This window comes from Lagopus leucura, unplaced genomic scaffold (genome assembly GCF_019238085.1).
Source record: "Lagopus leucura isolate 7727_CA_CO unplaced genomic scaffold, USGS_WTPT01 Super-Scaffold_1, whole genome shotgun sequence".
Classification (NCBI taxonomy): Eukaryota; Metazoa; Chordata; class Aves; order Galliformes; family Phasianidae; genus Lagopus; species Lagopus leucura.
Window position 1 is genome coordinate 25,935,538 of NW_024962250.1, and position 21,536 is coordinate 25,957,073.

Here is a 21,536-nt window from a genome sequence, read left to right on the forward strand (position 1 = left end):
GTAGGAACAGAATTACAATGAAGCCATAGGCTTAAGCTTCCTACCAGCACAAAAAAATTTACTAAGTTTTACTATCAGTGCTCACATTTTTCAAACCACTGCTATTTACTTAAAGTAGTTTAATAATATATTTTCATCATTTGATTCTCCTTTCAGTTTCCTGGAGCCAGAGAAAAGAGAAAACAGATGCTTCATTTTATTTTTATTTTAAATAAATGCACATAATGGCTATTTTTTGTTTTCAACTTTCATATCTTAACAGTGGCTTATTACCAGGGCCTCTAATTGTTCAATAACAAGTGGTAACAATTTTTAAAAGTCTTATCAGATTAGACGTGTTTTATATAGCAGATGATGAAGCAATATACCTCATGTGGAAAAACTCACATGTCCTGTGAAGAGCAGCTGCATTAAATTGGTGTATAAGTAACATTATGAAAAACTTATTTACTTAAAGGCTTATGTGACTGCATCACATAACTGCCTACAGTGATTTTTTTTCTTAAGAAAATAAAAGCCTTTGCAGTATCTTTTATTTTGCATACAGCAGTGTGTTGAAGAAGAGAAGGGAAGAAAAAAGATCATTAGAGAAATAGTAGATTGTTCCACTGTTTTTCTCTTATGCACCAGTATAAGAACCAAGAAATTAGACTAAAATGGAAAAAAAAACCAAAAAACAAAAAACCCACGACTATATAACACTCTCACTGCTATAAAGCTTTGCAGAAAAGCAGTACCTGCAAAAACCTGAAAATCAAGTACCCAACATCTCTAGAAAATTTGCCAGCTAGCAACACTTATTTTCCTACTTTTCATGCTAACTCTGGCCTGAAAGTACTTCGGACAGTTCCAATTCCTGCTATTACAAGTATCACACCATGGAAAAACACAATGTTGCCATGTTACTCCTAGATTATTAATTTGTGCATAATAAGGTTTTGAAAAAATTCTACAAAAGCCTTGGCTTCTGTGACACCTATGTTAAACTAAATCCATATTTAAATCAGGTCTGCTTAAGAACACTGATACTTTTAACCAAAGTGACAAGAGTTGTCATCTGATGGTGTTCTGAACTCAAGTGAAAAATGAAATTTTCTATTATACTTACTGATGATCTATAACAATTTTGTTTTCTCTCAACAAACTGCAGGAAGAGAGGGAAAACTTTTCAACATGGAGAATCTGAATAACTTGGTCTCTAACTTTATATAAAACATGTTATAAACAAGTACTACATCTGAAGTACTAAGAATTAGTGCAGAATTTGTAAGTCCATCTTTAAAAAATATCCTCCCTTCCCCAGCACAAAAATTGCAGTGGCTGATTTTTTTTTTTTTTTTTTTTGTGTAGTTTCAAGTTAGAAAGAATCTTAACAATATTTCTGTGATGAAACATGAACCACTGAAGCATGTTTCCCATCAGCCCATAAGCCAGCTGATTATCTATTACATAAGTCTATTTCAGCTTCCTACTAAGACTGAATCAGAGTAGGGACTATAAAACTTAGATCTCTCACAAAGGCTAAAGCAACTATGGTTTACTGGCATGAAAACAGTTAAGCTTCAGGAACTGACACTGAGTGCATGTTTGCTGTTGCCAAGAAAGGAATCCGTATCAAAATGCTGGCATCATGACAGCTACAGATTTGTACCTGTCAGAGAGAGTTGGTTATTGCTTTCACTTATCGACCCTCTTGTGGACCTGCAAGAAATTATTAGGATACTTCTTTTTCAGAATGAGAGGAGGGGTTGATTTTTCCAGGGCACTGACTCCTATCTATGTTTGGAAGGAAAGACTTCATTTCTACACGTCCCATGGGTTGAACAAAAAAGACTCAAGTTGAAGCAGGAACAGCCATGTCTGAGAAATGTGATTGGGTCAGACAAGTCTACATAACATCATAATTAAAATCTAGAGCTACAATAAAAGTTAATGACCAGATCTTATGTGTTTTTATGCAGAAGTCAGTAATCAAATTTAGTCTACCTTTGCAAAACATGACCACCAAGTGATGAAAACAAGAACTGGAAAAACAAGTCAGTCAGTTTAATGCTTGGGAAGCATACAACTTCAATCATAACAAAATGGGATCTGAGAATCAAGACATTATTGTAACAAAAAAATAAAAGCTTCATTTAGTTTCTGGATCACATTAATTTCTCTAACAGCAGAGTGTTGGAAGTCAGTAAATATAAGGCTGCACATAAAGCTGTAAATTTAAAGCACTTTTTATATGTAAATATAGGAACTGAAGCAAGCTTCAGGGTAAAAAGATTTTACTAAAACCCATTCAAATCAACAAAAGTGCAGCCACAGCAAATAAGAGTCTTGCACACTATAGGAAACTCATTATTCAGTTAAAAGTCTTAAGCTGCAATCAGGCTAGCATTTGAGCTCTCGAACAGACTGGCTCTTACTAAACCACTTGACGAAGGTTAGTGAGAAAGACTACAGCATCAAACCCACAACAGTACAGAGGTACAGCTTTGGCTGTGCTATTTATAAACAAGCAAAATAAAGACAAGTTGTGAATAAACCAGCAAGAAAGATAAAAGGAGAACCCCCTACCCAATGACATCGACCACTTCATGGAGCTCAGAGTCAATCAGCAAGACAAAGGAAATGGGCTCCCACAGTCTATCGCTGGCTATGATCCTCACCTGCTGCAGACCATTCTTATCCAGTGTGTACCTCAACAGCTTTAGGAGAAAAAAAAAGTAAAGAACAAAGAGAAGGAATACATGAAAAAATGTTTTTCAAATTGTCAAAAGTTCATACTGGGAAAGGCACCAGCTCCTTCAGAACTCTTTGAACATACTCAAAAAAACCCAACAAAACAATCATGATTCAATTCTTGTTCTGATAACTGGAACAAAAAACTTTTAGACCAAACAACATTTAATAAAGCAACTGTCAAGCACAAACTGCTTTCAAAAAAGGACATATAGTTCTTTTGTCATGCCAAATCCCAAATTACATAACAAAAGCAAAGTGAAAAACATTTGGTGGCTGTTTTCTCACACACACAAAGCTGCAGATGAAGCTAAGGACAGACAAAACACACACATTTTCATGCAAGACATTCTACTTGCAGATCAGCCACTTCAGTGATAAGAGTGTTGAGGGCTAGGCTACAATAACCACTAACAGCAGGACAAGGACAACTGAGTATTAACAGTATAGGACTTGCAGAAGCAAAGCAAACATTAAGGGATTTGGCTTCACCTATTTTTCCATCTAATCAACTATTTCAGTTTAACTGAAGCAGTACAAATGAAATCAGCTTCTCCTAAATACAACCAACAGAAGAAATTAGAAAAACCCCAGACACATTCATACCACATTACTCAGCTGCATCTTATTTGAAGAGATAAAAACTTGAACTACTGTATACTTCAAGAGAAATGTTAAGGCCTTGAATATGATTGAAACAATCTGAAGCTCGAATGCGCGAGCAAAGCCAACAACAGTTTCTTGAAATTCAGAAGGTCCCTAAAAAGCACTTGCTATACTTGTAATTCAAGTAATATCAAATGCCTATTTTCATACTGTATGTTTCTACAATATATAATCTTCTCAAACAATGGACACTACCTACAAGAAAAATGATGCAAGTTCATCTTCACAGATTACCATCTGAATAAGCTCATTCAGTCTGACAATGGCATGAAATACATTCTACTAATCCAAAGCCTTGAGAATATTGTCTGAACTCAGTATTATATTTGCACTGTATTTTCCCATTACATCTTGTACTAGAATACAGCAACATTCTGTTTGCAGACTTGCACACATCAAGGCTAAAGCATTTAGCGATTAGTGTCTGATCCCAATGACTACAGAAAGATCATTGTAGCCCTGTCTTTAAGAAAGAAGAAGCTCCTGGCTGTCAATCTAGCCTTAGTCCCGGAGAAAGTCAGTAAGAACAGTTTTTCTGAAAGCCATTTCTAAACACACGAAGGGCAGAAAGATTACTGAGAACAGTAACATGGATTTACAAGGTGAAACAACATCTGACAAACTCAATTGCTTTCTGAGAAAAGATGACTACCTGTGTGGACAAGGTTTAATCAGTGGACATTATGCACCTTGTCTTTAGCAAGGTTTCCCACCAAGCTGGACTGAAAAACTCCAAGTGGGCATCAATTGCTACTGATATCCCCACAGGCGAACATCAGGGCCAACACTATCAGATAAACTTAGAAACAAAAGAACTTAAGTTCAGCAGATGCAAGAAGTCCTGTGCTTCAGGTAAAATAATCCCCTGCAATGCTACAGGCTGGAAACATTGGAAAATCTAGCTATAATAACTTAAAAGAAAAAAAAAAAAAAAAAAAAAAAAGGAAAAAGATAAAGGGTAAGAGAACACGAGCATGGTCAAATATGTAGAGTAAGTTTCCAAAGAGGTTGTGAAGATATTGCAAGTTAACTGAGCAAGCCTCAGCACCAGAGATAACTGCACTTCCTTCATTTAAGGAGGTTCAACCAGATATCCTCCAAACATGGCATTCAAGCAGTTAATCAATAAATATAGGATACATCCCAGAAATTCTACTTAAAAAAAGACTATTCTATCACTAAAATCTATATTTCTAAATTGAGATAGTTCATGTTCCTGTTACATCTTGGGATCAATTATATAAAACCAAAACAAAGTTTCCAGCTTGTGTTTTGAACTATGTAATAAATAAAATCTTTTTTAAAATAAATGATGAAGGGCTACATGGTCCCAAAACTAGAAACAAACAAACAAACAAAAAATCACAACATAAATCCTGAAGATATTATTTTCTGTAATTATATATTTTTTTCCCCACCAGCTTAGCATACTATAGGGGAAGTCAATTAATCTCTCCTCAGGAAAGTTTTCCACCATAGAAAAAGACAATGGCAGGGAACTGAACTCATTCCTCTTACTGGACTAAGGAAGCCCTCCTTGACCATAAGGCTAGTGATACCCCTAAAGCTGCAACTATATTAAGTACAAAAATCAACAGAACAACTACTCTCTACACATAAGCCATAGCCATTATAGAATGGCTCATGTCACCCCTAGTCATTCTTTCAAAGACATACAATGATTTTTCTTATTACAATTTATTTTTCTTTAAACTGGCAATAGGAGAGTGGAAAAACACAGATATAGCAACAATAATTTCTGGCATTTCAACATTGTATTAGAAAAGACTCAAGATGCATCAATTAAAAATAAAATGTGATTTGTTATTTCTAATAAACAAAAATCGGCCTAACTGCAGATTTCTTCTCAGTCACCCAACATATGAGCACTGCCCATTATTAATGGCTTACAAGTCAATGATAACAAATTGCTGAGAACTATGGAGAAACATTTTTACTTTGTTGATTTCTAAACAAGCATCAGAAATAATATTATGTAATACATTCAGGTCTAATCACATATTGGCAAATAAGCACTTAAGAAAACACTTGCTAAAGAGCGAGGTTCTGTTAGATATGGATTTTGTTTGTGGTGCTCAACACGGAACAAGTGGTACAGAGTCATAAGTAATAAAACTTGGAGAAGATTAATATGAAGGTATACTACTATACAAACACAAAAAGTCAGCCATTAAAACAACACAGGAAGACAGTAGTGAAGACAGTCTTGCAAACAAAACATAGAAGTATAACAATACATTATTTTTCCCTTTTCTTCTGAAGAAATTCCTGTCTCAGTGGCAACTGCTGCAACTCATTGGCATGAAATAGTGAAAAGGACTATGTTCATTAAGATTGCTCCCTCAGTCAAAGGAATTGAAGCACACTGACTGGTAGCAACTTGGTAACCTTTGTTTTAATTAGAAAATACTAGGTCCTCTGCCTTCGAAAATCACAACCCAGCAGAATAAACACGTAGGGGCAGGGGTAAACAGACAAAAATCCTACTATAGATCTGCAGTATGTATGCATCAGTTTACAAATAGTATTTTTGGTACAGGTAAAGTCACAGGGAAACAGTGCAATCAAGGAAGAAAATGAAAGGAAACAAGTGGATGCCGAAGCAATATTTCAATTGCCTTCAAAATTTTTAAGTAAAGTTTTAATTTTAATCCCAAGTTTCCATATCCTAACAGACCTTTAAGATGAAGTCACAGAGAGGGCTATAGTTGGAAAGAGATTACAGAACAATGTACAGTAAACAACTGCAAATAAAATAATTCTTGAGAAATCAAACTGAATAGCTGATTTTTGTAAAAAACTAGACAGATAGCTAAGAGACAATGTTACAGTGTTCTAGAATCTTTATGAACTTGAGCTGAAGGACAGATGTGTAACTACTGTTATCTTTTTCTAGGTCAGCAAGAACTCCAATAGTTAGCCATCCTAAGGTTAGCACTGTTTAAGAAACATGGTGTTCTCATTCTGCTGTCTGTTTATTAAGCTGAATGTCTTAACAGATAACACCACTATTCAATATACACTTCTATCTCTTCACTCTGATCAGTGGAGGTAGGGAAGTTGGGACAAAAGCATTTTCATCTTAACAAATAGAATTTGTCCACAGTTCTAAAGGACGCCAACAAAGCAAAAGCCACACGCACCAAGGTCACAATTTAAACTCTGACTCCATAAAGCTCTTAAAGAAATAATGAAATAAGAACTACACAAATTCAGCACACTGATTTTGCAAGTTCTGCTAGCATCAAAATCATAACTAAAACATTTCCTAATTCACTGTAAACTTGCTGAGGTGCAAGTATTGCCTGTTCTAGGTTAAGTTAAAAAGAAAAAGAAATGCAAAAATTACTTATGCAACACCAGTATTACCATTAATATTTCTCTGGAAGCTAATTCCAGGTGATCAATATTTATAAGCTCAATGCACAAGAAAGTAGTTTCTTTACAGAATTCCTGCTCAACTGTCTTGCTATAACATTGTATTATAGATCAGCTTAAAAAAAAAAAAAAAAATTACAAGACTATCACACACCCCTACATATAAATGAGGGCAAACAGCACACCAGGGACCATAAGCATGTTCTTGATCATAAGGCTAAACGCATAGGTAACAAATACACATATAAATGGCTCAATTGTGTTGCAGAGTTAATTTCCATTGTGAACAAGCTATAGCTTTAAATAAATACATTAATTGTTTTCAGAATCAGTGATGAACAAGAATGCAAAAGCAAGAGAAACCAGTTAGCAAAAAGCAAGGTAGAAACAAAGTGTATTAGGGAGCAAACGTGCAGACAAATAATCAAGTAGCCTGTTGCCATAACTGCAACAATAGGCACTCCTATCTGAAAATAGCTGAAATTGAGATAGTGTGTATCAGTTTTAAAACTAACTTTGGATGTTACCAGATCAAAGCAATAACTAATCTAGCTTCCAGATACAGCCAGAAAGGTCACAAGCAATGGATGTATAGTAGCGTTGCAAGGGTATAAAAGTGTCAAGTAAAGTTCAAGATCATCTGAAATTAGAACCAATTCCAGATCAAGAATCCCATCCTAAAGCTTTCCTGACTTTGAAGGTGCACGTGCAGATTAGCTAGCACTAGTGAATGACAGGAGACTTCTAAGGTAAGAAGCTTAAAACCTAGCTCCTAGCTCAATACTTGAGAGAAGTGATGGAAGAGTTATAAGATCACCTTACACATGCACAAAATTGAAAGCTGAGAGGAAAACAGGAAATAGTAGTCATTTACCACTGTACATGATGATTTAAAAAACAAGTGATTAGGAATTATGACTACATGACTATTCAAAAATGGAGGTGAAGACTTATTTACAGAAATGAAGTGATACATAATGTGTAATACTCCTCCCTTCTCCCACACTTACCCAACTACCTGAACAGCATCATTAAGATATGGATCAACTACCATCTCCTTTGAGACGTTCCAATCTCCATCCGCAGCGATGATGCCAATGTTGCTTAGACCCAGTTTGTCTAAAGACTGCCGAAGTACCTTAGTAACAGATAACAACACTTAAAGTACAGCCTTTCATTAACCATGCAACATGAAAATTTAAGTCTGAAAACAATTTTAGGAGCAGACAGCAGAACCATTTCTTCAGAGCTAGACAGGTAAGTGAAATCTTCTCTTCTCAAAGATGAGCTATAATGACAAATCAGATAAAGTTACTGATAAGTGCTTTTAACACTGAAGTGTTCTCTCCAATATTCAGAAGGCCACATCAAAAGAGACTGGTATTATAAACGAGTCTTAGTCTAAACATTAATTTAAGAAAAAATTAAAATAAGGTTCAGCAGCTTCCACCTGCAAGAGCATCTGGGAAAATACATCAGTCCACAGTCTAAAAATCCTTCTTCCATACTTAGACACAGAGAGATGATGCAATAGGCACTCTAAACAAGCATAGAAGGAAGACTTTTCAAGTCATTTGAACACCAGCAGGCATGCATCCTCAATTTCTTATAACATACTTCTAGAAACACGAAGAAGAACACAGAGCTTTTCTGTCTTGGTATGTAGTCATGATAAGGACCTAAGGCAATGAGTTGGTGACAACCTTAACTTAGAATTAATGGATACTAAACTTATAACATTTCAGAAAGAGAAGGGGTAATGGAGTTTTGTTCAATTGCTATAAGCCTTTGAAGCACAAAGTTTACAAAAAAAAAAAAACGATGGTAGAAACAGTGAAGTATAGCGAAGTTCCTGTAACTTAAAACTTTTAGCATGAAAAGTTTAAATATCTCTGTCAAAAGCTGTTTTTTGAAAAGCATTTTTTCCACTAATCAAACAATATGACACTACATGTTGTATTTTAAAAACTATGACTTTGGTACAGTACTTATTCATAATGGCAAAACCCACAGCAAGGCTAGATCTTGTATCAGAAATAGCATTGCCAGCAGAAGCAGGGAAGTGATCATCCCTCTGTACTCAGCCCTGGTGAGGCCACACCTTGAGTTCTTTGTTTAGTTTTAGGCCCCTCATAACAACAAAGACATCAAAACCCTGGAGCAGATTCAAAGAAGGACAGTGAAGCTGGTGAAGAGTCTGGAGCACAAGCCTTATGAGAAGCCAAGAGAGCTGGGATTGTTTAGTCCAGAGGAGAGGAGGCTCAAGGGTGACCTTATTGCTCTCTACAACTACCTGAAGGGAGGTTGTGATCAGCCTCTTCTCCCACATAACTAGCAATAGGACTAGAGGGAACGGCCTCAAGTTGTGCCACGGGAAATCCAGGTTGGACATTAGGAAGAACTTCTCTGAAAGAGTGGTCATGTGCTGGAACAGGCTGCCCAGGGAGGTGGTGGAGTTACCATGGCTGTTGGACTGGTTGATCTTAGAGTTCTCTAACAACCTTGGTGACTCTATTATAGTTTAAGATTCTGTTACAGTTAACCTTCAGTGCATTAAGTCAAAATTCTTCACCAAGCAGAAGAGGCAAACAGACTAAACATTTCAGAACTATGAAGACAACTCTATGTTATTTTGTCAGTCTAAAACACTGCAAAATGTTAAATCCCAAGTTCTAACCCCAAGATTTGTCAGATACCTTCTCTTACACTTGGCTGCAGACTTTCCATTTCTGGCCCCAAACAGTTGTAAGATACTAAGCACCTGACTGGAACAGAAGTGTTGCCAGTTCAATTATAACAACACCTTGGAAGTCTATGCATGTGCTTGGCTTCATTGGTAGAAAAAGATTGGAGAAGATGCACAGGTAGACAAAACCACATTTCTGAAAATAAAGGTGCTCTGCAGTTCACTAGCAATAAAATCTAAAGGAACTGAGACTTCTAAAGATGTTTTCGACAGTGTTTCCTAGCTGATGTCTAAAATCAAGGCTATAAGTACTACAAGTAGAAAAACTACTAGTAAATTAACAGGGATGAATCCACTTGGGGTGAGGAGCAGCAAAAGACAGGACCACAAAAATCTCTGAACTAGGATTCAGAAAGGACTGTCACAAATTGCTATTTTAATTAGACACTTACTGAAAAAGTACATTCCTTAAGTTCATGCAAGATCCATAGCAAGGAAGAATTTGACTAATTGTAATAGTACCATGAAATAAATAATTTACTTGTTCATAAGCGATTTTGATTTAATAGTATTAACTGCACTGATAGGTATGTCTGTGTTGTACGCTATATAAAGTATGCAGAAAGTCTGCTGAAATGATTCTGAGGATCGTGGAGGTTCACTAAAGGAGAAAAAGTGTCAGCTTACTGCAAGGGAAAAGATCAATTGTTAGTTGTTTCAGAACGGATTCTAGATTCTAGAATCTAGAATCTAGATTCTAATCTAAATCTAAATCTAGATTCTAGAATCATTTGGATTCTTTTTAACTGTTCTTCAGAAGAGATAACAGATAAGACAAAACATGATCTAAGTAGTCTTTGAAAGAAGAACGACATGATTAGATCTCTGGAGTAGCTAGAATTAGGAGAAAAGAAAACCCAATGAACATCCAGCAAAACTTACGTTAAACATATGGAGAACTGTCCAATCATGGAGGTAGTTCAGTAGAAGAGAACAACTAGAAATACTGCAGAACATCCATGTGAAAAGACAGGTACTGAGGACACATCATAGATACCCAAAACACACACTCCACAATAACATACGTCGAATGGTGTTGTTCCAGCCACTCCAGTGCGTGTATTTATACAAAGATACACTAATCCTAAAATTTAAGGCGTACACTGATGGTATTTAAAGAATCAGAAGAATAGTATCTTATTCAATAGGAATTTAAAAGCACCTAAATCATTGCTTGTTTCATTTTTCTTCTACTTTGTAAGAAATCTAACTGGAATTTTAGTGGATGAATAAAATAAATTCTTACAGTAAAACACTTAGCAAGATAACCAAGAACTCAAACATATGTATGTCATAACAAAGTTTGCTGTACAGATGCACACTTTGGTGAACACATCTGTTCTAAAATGACTGACTGCAAATGAAATTGTGTTAGATAAAGAAGAGATGCCACACGACACTGCAACAGGCAAGAGAATGAATGCTAAAACAGATGTTAAATAAAGCCATAAAGTAGAGGAAGGCTGACATATTTCAGTAAATATTTTGGTGATTTCAAGATCAAACTTAAATTTAGCTCCAGAAGCCAAAAGCTGTTCCAATTCAGTGGTATTTAAAAAGCTAACAAACAGAATGCCACACCTTCACTTAATAGTTTGTTCTTCGCATTCATTCTCTGCACATCAGGAAGCCAAGGCAAATAGGTTAGAAAGCCTCCAAGTAGCACTGCAGAGAACTGAGCAAAAGAGAATCAATTTCTTATGTGATGTAAAGAAAACTAATCAATGATTTAGTGAAACATGAGTATTTTATTTATGGTAAGATCTGCCTTCTCTTTGATGATCCCTTTTACAAAAGAACATATCATCTAGTCTATGAATAAATCTAAATTGCAGTACAGAAAACATGTTATGTTGCATCCTATGTGTTACATCTTACATTGCCTTATTCCCTACAATTAGAATTATCTTTTAGGAAACTACTAATATCTTCAGATTTCTCCATTAGCCCATATCTGACTAGTGAACTACTTTTGTAGTAGCCTACAGAAGTGATAATATAGAAAAAGCACTTTAATGAAATTAGCTGTGTAATGAAGCACAGATAATGTGGAATTTGGTCTAAGTTGTGATAAGCCATGTAAACTAAACTCCTGCAGTAGAGTGACCACATAAATCAGTTTAAAATACACAGTTGATTAACATATCTGTTAAGAAGAAACACAAAACTGGATAAGGTGTTTCTCTTTCTCTGTTATCAGGTACAATGCCAACAATTTTCTGCTTCCTGATATCCCTCACCCAAAGCAGTTCATAGGAGCTGTAAAGAAACTTGCATACTAGGAAGGAAATGAAGTGTTTCATAGGAGAGCACTCTTACTTTCCAAAAGCAGGCAGAATTCTGTATATGTCAGCTTCATGAAAGACATTTAACTTATGCCTAACTTTTTTTCCCTGCTAATGAAATGTCATGTCTAAGTGTTGCACACAACTTTCTGTATTGTGCTAAAATTAACCACTGAATGAAATAAGTACAGAAGTTGCCAAGATAAATAACACAACTGACCTTATGCAGTATATACAAATTAAAAGAACTTATCTAATAGCCACTAACTAATTTTAAGCAGAAGGGATCCAATTTCTGCTGAGTTCTACATTAAAAAAAAACAAACACACAGCAGTTTCCTTCATATTCACCTTAACTCTTCGTTTTAAGAACAGGCAATGTAATTGCTTCTTAGCTGCAAAGCAGCAACAAGGAAATGAATATAGCAGAACTTATGCTGACGTGGAATCTTAAGTATAACACAACTCAAACAGAAGTGAGCTTTCAAAGAAGGGCATGCAAGGAAGGAAGCAGTGATAGCTTAGTTCTACCTGATGTGAAATACTGTCACTCTCCAACTCATTTAGAACAAGGTATTAACTTTCACACAGTTAAAATATAGAGCTTTTACTTTATGGAAAAGGCAAACCAGAAAGTGTTATAAGAACCTGGACTGGTATATCAATAATTTAAGTGTATTATATCCACTGGAATATCACAATTTAAAGTAATTGTAGATCTTAGACTTAACAAAAGAAGCTATTTTTCACCTGGTAAGAAGATGAATTTGTATGATTCAACTGGGGCTTCCATTCAAGTGTCCTGAATGTTTAGCACACACTGATCTACAAAGTTCAAAATAAATTTTTCAAATAAAAAAATTCTAAAGATCTGACCCTATCAGTATTTTATGCCTGCAACCACCACAAGAAAGAGTTCAGTCAGCAGTCATGGGATTAAGGCCTTCATTCCAGGGGAAGTGAGACAAGTAAATCACGTGTAAATGATAACAAAGAAACCTCAGAACTAAATTTCACTTTTGAGAAGTATACATACCTTGATATATTTGCTGTTATATGCCCTTTCATTCCATATCTATAAAGCAAAAAGTAAAAGGCCATTTAGAGAAGTCAGGATGCATTGATACATAATGCAATCCCATATACACTTATATAAATCTTTCACAATCGTTTCTAAACTCCATGGTTTTAGTTTGCTAAGGGAAATTGCTCTGATTATTTTTATCAGCCCTCCACAAGAGATTTTTACATAAAAATTCAAGCCATATGCTTATCTATCTAATTCTTATGCCTATTGTCTGTAATCTTGCCAAAAAGAACACTAATGCTGTGGGAGCTCTACAATGGTTAGCCTTGTTCCACATTACATATCACTAACAATGGGTCTACAGTTTGGTAGAAATCATGGAGAAAAACACTGTAACTTCAAGACATGGTCATAGAGAACATCAAGTAACAGTACAGACACCAGACATTATTTAAATAGTTTAAGTAGAACTTACCTTCCACTCTGAAGGCAGAGCAAGGCAAGAACTAAAAAGTTGTGCACATACCTTCCTCCCCACTGCCTCCCTACAAGTTGTTACCCAGAGTGCAAGACTGACACTTTCTAATATAGTCAGCAACATAGAGACATGCCAGAAGAGCTATACATCATACATACCTTCTCACATTACATTAAAAAAAAGTCAGACTTTCTTAGTGGGACAGGAACCATAACTTCAGAAGCTCAACCCAGGACCACTGAGTTGACTGTCAGCTTTACTGCAGTTAAACTATTCTGCATCAAAACACTTGGAAGCCCAAAATGAGTATTTCAGAAAGTGTAAGACTTATTTTAGACAGATTATCAATTTTCTTAATCAGAAGGAAAGAAAAAAAGGTTGAATCACAATCAAATAACAAATATGAAAAGTGTTTTTCTCTCTCATCTCTAAATAACACTCTTCTCAGATACTCCCTCACTACTTCCATATAACCCCTTATAACACAATATGGCAGTTATACTGTAACACATGCACCCTAACTACTTAATAATATAGGTAAAAATGGAAGAAGTTGTAGAGGACTGCCTTTCAGCAAAATAATAACCATATTTTATGCCAAGAACTCACATTAGCTGAGTTTTGCAAACTCTAAGCCTTAACTAACATTTTTCGTCAGCTGGTTACTTCTAAAGCCCAAGGAGAACAAGTGAGGCAGGAAATTACACGCTCAAGTTTCAAAATCTTTAAATTTTCTGGTAACTTTTTTCTAGAATTGGGAAGTCAGGAGTCTAGCCACTTTACATTGTTTCCACATTAACAGCCAGTACTGAGGAAAGGCAGGAGTTATGCTAGGTAACAGTCTCATTGCAACAGAAAGTTATAACCACAATTACAGTTTTTCATCTCTCCCTTCCCAGTATTCAAAGAAACAAGAAAAAAAAAAAAAACTTAAAAATGAAGACAGATAAAATATATTTTACTGACCCCAATATAATCAATATCCAGATCATGATACTGTTTAGCTCCTAATATCCAAGAAATAATATAGTAAACAGTGACATGTGGATAATCATAGGGCCAGTTTTCACCCTTCCCTATCCATGATGGAAATGTCCAGGGCAATCCTGGAAAGAAGAGAAGAAAAGCAAATAATTACTAAAGTGGGTGGTCTGCATTATTTAGTACAGTTTAAAAGCATGCTGCACTTTATCTTTCCTAAACTGAAGGAGCAGATAGCCCTTCTGATTCACATAGTTCCAGCAAAGACAACAAAACACACTTATTTTACCATAGAATATGCTGTAATATAAACTGGAATCAAACACTTGTGGCTTTTATTTTAAGTCAGAAACCCATCGTTATTTGAGAGCTACTGACTACATATAATCTTTCTACTGTGTAAATTCTAACAGGTTTAAAGTAAGAAAGACTTTTGAAAAAACATTTTACAGCATTACAGACAAAGGATCAATACTGAAATGCAAAAATCTCCTGAGTATGCCTTCCAGAGAAAACAATGATTTACTCACTGCAAAGGAAGAAAGATTAGGACTATGAAAAAGCATTTCTGAGTTTATTGGCTCTTGTGGTAAATAAGAACAAGTTATTCACCTAAATAGATTCTCTCACATTTTCAGCTAATTCAGTATAAGACACCAGATCTCATTAATTAAAAAGGCATACTCTCCTCCCTTTGTTGTGGGCTTGATTTGAGGGAAGAAGGTATTAACAATCACAATTAGTCACAGATGGTAAGCTTGCTGTTTGCATAGTGCTTGTCTAAAAGAATCTGACCAATAAAACCTGCAGCAAGTCACATCTTGTGGATGGGTAGGAAAAACCTGCTTCCTGGATGAGAGGTAAGGAGACTCATAGGCAGGTGGAGTAAAATAGCAAAATTGCCATATTTATGAAATTTCACAGGTACTTAGAATAACCTTTGTTTCACCAGTCTTTTAGGATAAAGAAAATATACATTTGTATTTCCATTTGAAAAGCGCTTTTAAATACTGCTGACTGAAATTTTAAGCAATAACAAATCACAAAAATCAAAGGACTTCTGCTGTTGAAACTGGAATAGTACATTAGACTACAGAGAAAGGAAGTCTGATAATACAGAGAGTGGACTATACTCACAAAGCATGAAATGAATATAGGGGATAAATTATGTAACCAAAATTGTCAGAGTGGAAGAATAAACATCAGTGACAACCTTTCAAGCTCCTGGAAATAAAGCTGTCAAAATATTGCAACAGTTACTTTTAAGTATTTTTACAACTTTCACACTTGCGCATTTGTTACAAGTTTTCCTTTGGAAGGAATTTCTCATGCATCACCTATTCCTAATAAACATCAGGAAATAAAAATCTGATTGGCACTTGACTGTAAGAGCACTGAGGATAATCAAACTACTAAAAAAAGAATAAGTTGCAAACCACACTTTTTGCCTTGTCAATGCTGTGCTGTACATGGAAATTTGCTACTCAGAAAAAAATAGATTGAGACTTAACTACACAATCAAGTGATGCAGTGCATTTATTTTTAATTATGAGGTTTCTCTGCCCTGGAGACCACAGAAGTCTGGCTTGCTATTACAAAGGTACCTGATTATTACTATAATAGCTCTGCAACCACTACCACTACCACATACAAAATGGAAACAGTACACTTCATGAAAGCACTACCAATAGCATAGGGCACTTGTATTCAACACCAAGATCAATTTCATTCTCTCAAAAAGGTAGGAGAGGAAGGCAAATATCATAAGATGTCAGGTCTAACAGCTAATCTTTAAATTTGTCAGGGAATATTGAAGGCCTGGCACACGGAAGAGCCCAGCATTTAGCTCAGGACTAGTTCAGTGTTAATGTTTCACTAAAACATTTGCTCAAAACAGTGCTGATATTTGTGCTTTTGCCTCAGAATTGAGTTCTATCACAATTAGTAAGAAATTATATATAGTTTCAGGAATTACATGCACGCCACCTGGCATCTCATTATAAAATCAAATTATTTATAACCAGATTCACTTTTGAAACACTTTTTGGAGACAGAGTGGAAAAAAAAAAGTCATCCTCTCTTTCATGTAAAATACATCCTGTGAAGTATGTCATCAAAATCCAGGATTCTGTATTTGTATTGCCACATACACTGAGAGAGTGGTGAGGTGCTAGAGCAGGTTGCCCATACAGGTTATGGATGTCTTGTCCCTGGAGGTGTTCAAGGCCAGGTTGGATGGAGCCTTGAGCAACCTGATCTAATACTTGATCTAGTGGTTAGCAACCCCACCTGTCACAGGGGGATAAGACCCTGAGGTCCCTTCCAACCCAAGTCATTCTGTGATACACAACCCACAATCAAAACAGGAAAACAATAAAGTTATCTTACAACTCAAATATACATACACACATATATACACACACATAGCAGAGCAGAAGACAGGAAACACTCTCACAGGGAAGGAAGGTGATGCACTAATGATAAGGATATATGACTGAACTTAGGGCACGAAAGATTTACAGGTTCATGCTTCCTTTAAATTCGGGGGAATAAATTAAATTTTTTATTCTACTGGTTATTCAGAAATTCAGCCCTCATGATAAATCATTTATATTCATCACTGCAATTAAATCTAAGCACTAATATCACCTGATGCAAGCAAAGCATTGATCACCACCCAGAATGTTACACTTCTATAGAAAAGCAAAAATCTGTTTATGAGAAGCATCAATGCAAGCGTATCAAATACTAGAGATTCTATATCTTGTCTAGAGCAACAGCAAAAAAGTCTATTAAAATAACTAAGGGTAAGATATGTTAGTTAGAAAACATATATATAAAAATTGTAAGACTTGAATAATTTACCAATCAGTTTAATTTGGGGGTTCCTCTTTTTAGCTTCTTTCATCAGCCACCATTCATAACCTCGGAAGTAGTTCTCATCATTTTCATAGTGCATATGGGAGGGTTCAGTGCCATCTAGGGAGGAAATAAACATTTCACAATTATCTTCTGTGTCATAAGCTGTTGCACATTATAAAGTTTTCTGCATTGCTCACTGCCACAATACGCAGTCAAGCACATAGCTCCAGTACGGTTCACACATTCTTTGCTCTACACCTTCAAAGCAAAATGAGTAGTGGAAGGGAACATGTAAAACTGGCCACCCTTCATTCTTAGCATGTTAACTTAGCATAAATGTTTGGTTTTTTGGAGGATGGACTTTTTTTTTTTTTGCAACAGAACATGATCAGCTATCAGGCATTTCCTGTTCCCAGATATGATAATGCTAAAATATGCATTTATGATTACCTTGGTCTCAACAACCACCAGGAAATTTAGAGCAATAGGATCATAAGGAGAGAAAAAAAAAAAAAAGATAAACAGTGATCAAACCCCAGTGAAATGTAGCAGCTCAATAAACTAAAAATGAAAACTCTTTCTGATCTTTGCATTTTCATGTTTTTAAGCTCCATACAAGTTTCACGGGGTTTGTATTACAGAAACAGTATTTGAGAAACGCTCTGCAGAGAACTCATTTCTCTAAATGCAAACTACTTACCATATTATAGATTTCTATATTGAAGGGCAGGGGGAAGAGAACACCATCTCTAAGACACGAGTATAAATTACTTTTACAAGTCTGCAGACACCATTTCTGATATTTCTGTGTAACTTCAGTAGAACTACATAACATGCATCTCCATGTCTCAACTGAAGAGAAACAGGTGCAGGACACATTACTTACAGCATCATTGCAAATGAGAAGCTAAACCCTGCATAATCTATACCTGTTGATTGTCCATCACCACCAATCTCTACTTTGAGAATGTGTAAAGAAGCACCAAAATTTGGCTGGAAAAAAAAACAAAAACAACAAAGAGAAATCAGACTAATGACAAGATAATCTTTATGAGGAACATTAAAGTATTTTTAATGTTATTGTAAGCCAAGCTTAGTGCTTTCTTTCAAAATAATGAAACTATTAAACCTACTACCTTCATAAATTTCTTTGATATAAAGACCTTCTATATGTGTCAGAAATAACTTTTTCTGTAATTAGCAGGTTACCAGAGAAGAAAAGTTGCCATACTGAGATACAAATAGCCTCTTGGTCCACTATCTCTTTTCCCTTGCATTTGACTGGCAGACAAGACACAGAATTTAAATACACAATTCATCCAACTCCTACTATGTTCTTGCAATTGGTGGTTTTAGAGTTGCTCAAGCCAGAATTTACAACTAATCATTATTTTAATAAGCACAAATGCAGCTGGCCTTCTCCATGAAATTATCCTAGTATAAGCGTTAAGATTTAGTAATGAACTTATTAAAAGAAAATATGAGTGAAGCCCACACCTACATGGACAATAGTTTGCTCAGCCTACAAGATCATTTAACTTTTTTAAAGAAGAAGCAAGTATTCCTCAGTTTACATCTCTCCTTGTGCCATCTTTTATTTTAAACTTCTACACATACCCTTTTCCATCTTTATCACAAATTGAACAACATTAAATACAAGAAGAAAATAGAGGCAAAGCCTCCTTCCGCATATGTCATAGCAGTTTTTGTTTTGGTGAAAGAAAACACTAAAAAAATTTTAAATACCATGCTCTCACAACTGGATTTCCTTTTGTCATATTTCTGCTGACTCCTTCAGAAAACTCATACTTGCAACACACAATTTAGGTCTTCCAAAGAACATGGATTTGCTCCCCAGTTATACATTATTCTTTGCTATACCCTTTACCCAATTTCAAGCTACACAGTAAATTATTTTCCTCCAGCCATTTGGATTGCAGTACTTGAAAGTGACATGACATTCTCCTTCAGCAGAGTAATTTACAGTGCCAAAAGCAAAACAAGTTATTACTGTCCAGTGCAATAGCCTTAAGTTGAGTAACTCCACAGGTTATACTTGCTACTTAAAGCAGCTTACAAAACAGTAACATTAATATTCCTTCTGCAGTAACTACACTTTTTCTACTAATCTGGAATAGATATTCTACTGAAGTGATGCCGCCAGATTCACAAAATTGATAAACTACTGTAGTCTAATCAGAACTGTCCTATCGACTTCCTACAATCATAAAACAGCAAAGCCCTCATTAACCCAAAATGTAGGATGAAAATACATTGAAAACAGGAATAAGAGAAACCCTAATAATTTGAAGAAATAAGCTGCCAAAAAAAAAAAAAAACAACCACCCCACCAGCAACAAAAAAAAACACGCCATCAAGAACAGCAACTAAAAATGTAAAGTTCTGATAAAAACCCCTTTAGTACAGCCAGCAGCTATCAGCTATACATTAGCAGCTGTCATACTCTGAAGGAAGGAAACTTTCCTTCAGTTTTAGAGTCTGCACACTTGACAACATTTGTTGGTTTTATTCTCTCAGAAAAAGGAGCTTCCCAGAATTTCATACAGGGATCAAAACTCTTAGAATCATAGAAACGCTCAGGTTGGAGAAGACCTTAAAGATCATTGAGTCCAACCACAACCTAACCAAACTATCCTAACAACCCTCCGCTAGATCATGTCCCTGAGCATGCCCTCTTGTGAAGAGCTAGAAAGTTTATTCTTTATGTGAAAGGAATAAAAAAGGTTAAAATATTTATCCCACAAGAACGCATAAAAGCTTATATAATAATAAAAATAAAATCAGTAAGACTAAAAAAAAATGTGTTTAATACATGTAAGTGTTGTATTCATAGTTACTAATCATAAAAAAAAAAAAAAAAAAAGCAAGCTCTTCATGGAATATACTTGCATGAGTAGCTTACCACACAATGAATTGGTGGGCAAACCAGGGTTGCCCTAATAGGTTAAAACTCTCTTTGGGCTCAACCATTCCACTCTTTTAGCTACAAAACCATCTATAACTCATAGGTAATAACTATTCATCTTCAGTGCTCAGTGTCAAGTTGAAAAAACAGTTTTGAACAGATTTACAAGATCGAGCTTGCCTAACCTTAAGAAGGCCTGAATATACTACAGGCATCCCAACAGGTGATAGTAAGAAGCTCTGCATGAAATCAGACGTTGGAGCAGCAGTAACACAGCACTTACCTTGAACAGATAATCTAAGATCTGGGAGCGATACGGTTCTTGGTAGTTCACAAGGAGTCTAGATGTGGCCTAAAACAGAAAACAAAATTACAAACACCTTAACAGTCAAACATCCAAGTGCATCTTCATTTTTTGGTCTAGGCAGTTCCACACAACTAATAATCCTACAAAATTAAATACAACATAAAGAACTTGCTAAACACAAAGTTCTTCCTAACCCTCCACTTGCACAGTTGTGCTTTTGCAGATTGGAGGAGCCCTGCTCACCCGTGACACCAGCAAAGGGAGCCCAGAGGGCAGGGATATAGGGAGATCCCGCAGAGCCGCAAGCACAGCACCTGCACCAGCTCTCCTGCACTCTCCCTGCCTCGACTCACCCACGCCGCCCTCAGAGCCTCCCCAGCCCCACATCCCCCACATCCCCCCTGGTAGTCCCTCAGCCCGCCGATACCCCTGGGTATCCCCTAGGTTTCCCCATCCCCAGTTGCGGCAGCCCCAAGGAAACGATGTCAGCCCAGTCCCGAGGAGCCCCGCGCACATCCTCCCCGCTCACCCCACCGCCGCTGATCGCCCCGATCCCGTCGAACTCCCTGCCCAGCCCGCCGGCATCATCCAGCACGTAGGCAGCACCGACCCCGGGGGGCCCCAAGCCCCAGCCGGAGCCGAGCAGGAGCCAAGCACAGAGCAGAGCCGCAAGGCAGAAAGAACGCCCTACAACTTCCATCCCGACGGTCCTGCACCGCTCTGCCCCCGGCCCCACCCTGCCCCTTCACAACCCGCATCTGTCCCCGCCCCCGTGCGCCGCGTGACCGCGCAACCTGGCAATCACCTGAGGAGGGCGGGGCACGAGCGGTCCTCGCCGCCATTTTACTATAGGGAATGGCGTCTCAGCTCTTACTGCGCAGCAGCGGAATGAAGCTGGTGACTGCCATTTTGAGAGAGGGCACGAGAAGCCTCGGCCCCTGGGGAGGCGTACTGCCGTGCTGGAGGAAGGTGCTGAACAGTGAGTGAAGCTATTGAGGAACCATGATAGGTGTGGGAAAGCTGCCGCGTGTTTCAGGAGACGCGTAGTGAGACAGCGTGTTTGCATCACAGGTGGACGGAGCTTCTCTGTGAAAACAGCACTCTGCAGCATGAGCACTGTTCACAA

At 36.8% G+C, this 21,536-nt stretch overlaps 1 protein-coding gene across 2 annotated transcripts in view; it reads right to left on the reverse strand.

Annotated features, from left to right (window-relative positions):
• The window catches only part of GALC (galactosylceramidase), a 37,226-nt gene extending 16,101 nt beyond the window's left edge, over positions 1-21,125 (reverse strand). The window contains exons 1-7 of one of the 2 annotated variants that reach the window (XM_042863644.1): positions 20,940-21,125; positions 20,387-20,455; positions 18,107-18,170; positions 17,181-17,294; positions 14,301-14,440; positions 12,866-12,904; positions 2,569-2,699 (exon numbers count right to left, since the gene is read on the reverse strand). In XM_042863644.1, the coding sequence (XP_042719578.1) occupies positions 2,569-2,699; positions 12,866-12,904; positions 14,301-14,440; positions 17,181-17,294; positions 18,107-18,170; positions 20,387-20,455; positions 20,940-21,110 (728 nt within the window). In that variant the 5' untranslated portion in view covers positions 21,111-21,125. Of the gene's footprint in view, positions 1-2,568; positions 2,700-7,808; positions 7,937-12,865; positions 12,905-14,300; positions 14,441-17,180; positions 17,295-18,106; positions 18,171-20,386; positions 20,456-20,939 lie in introns of both variants that reach the window. The other variant, XM_042863652.1, reaches the window with a different exon arrangement.
• Between the last annotated feature and the right edge of the window lie 411 nt (positions 21,126-21,536).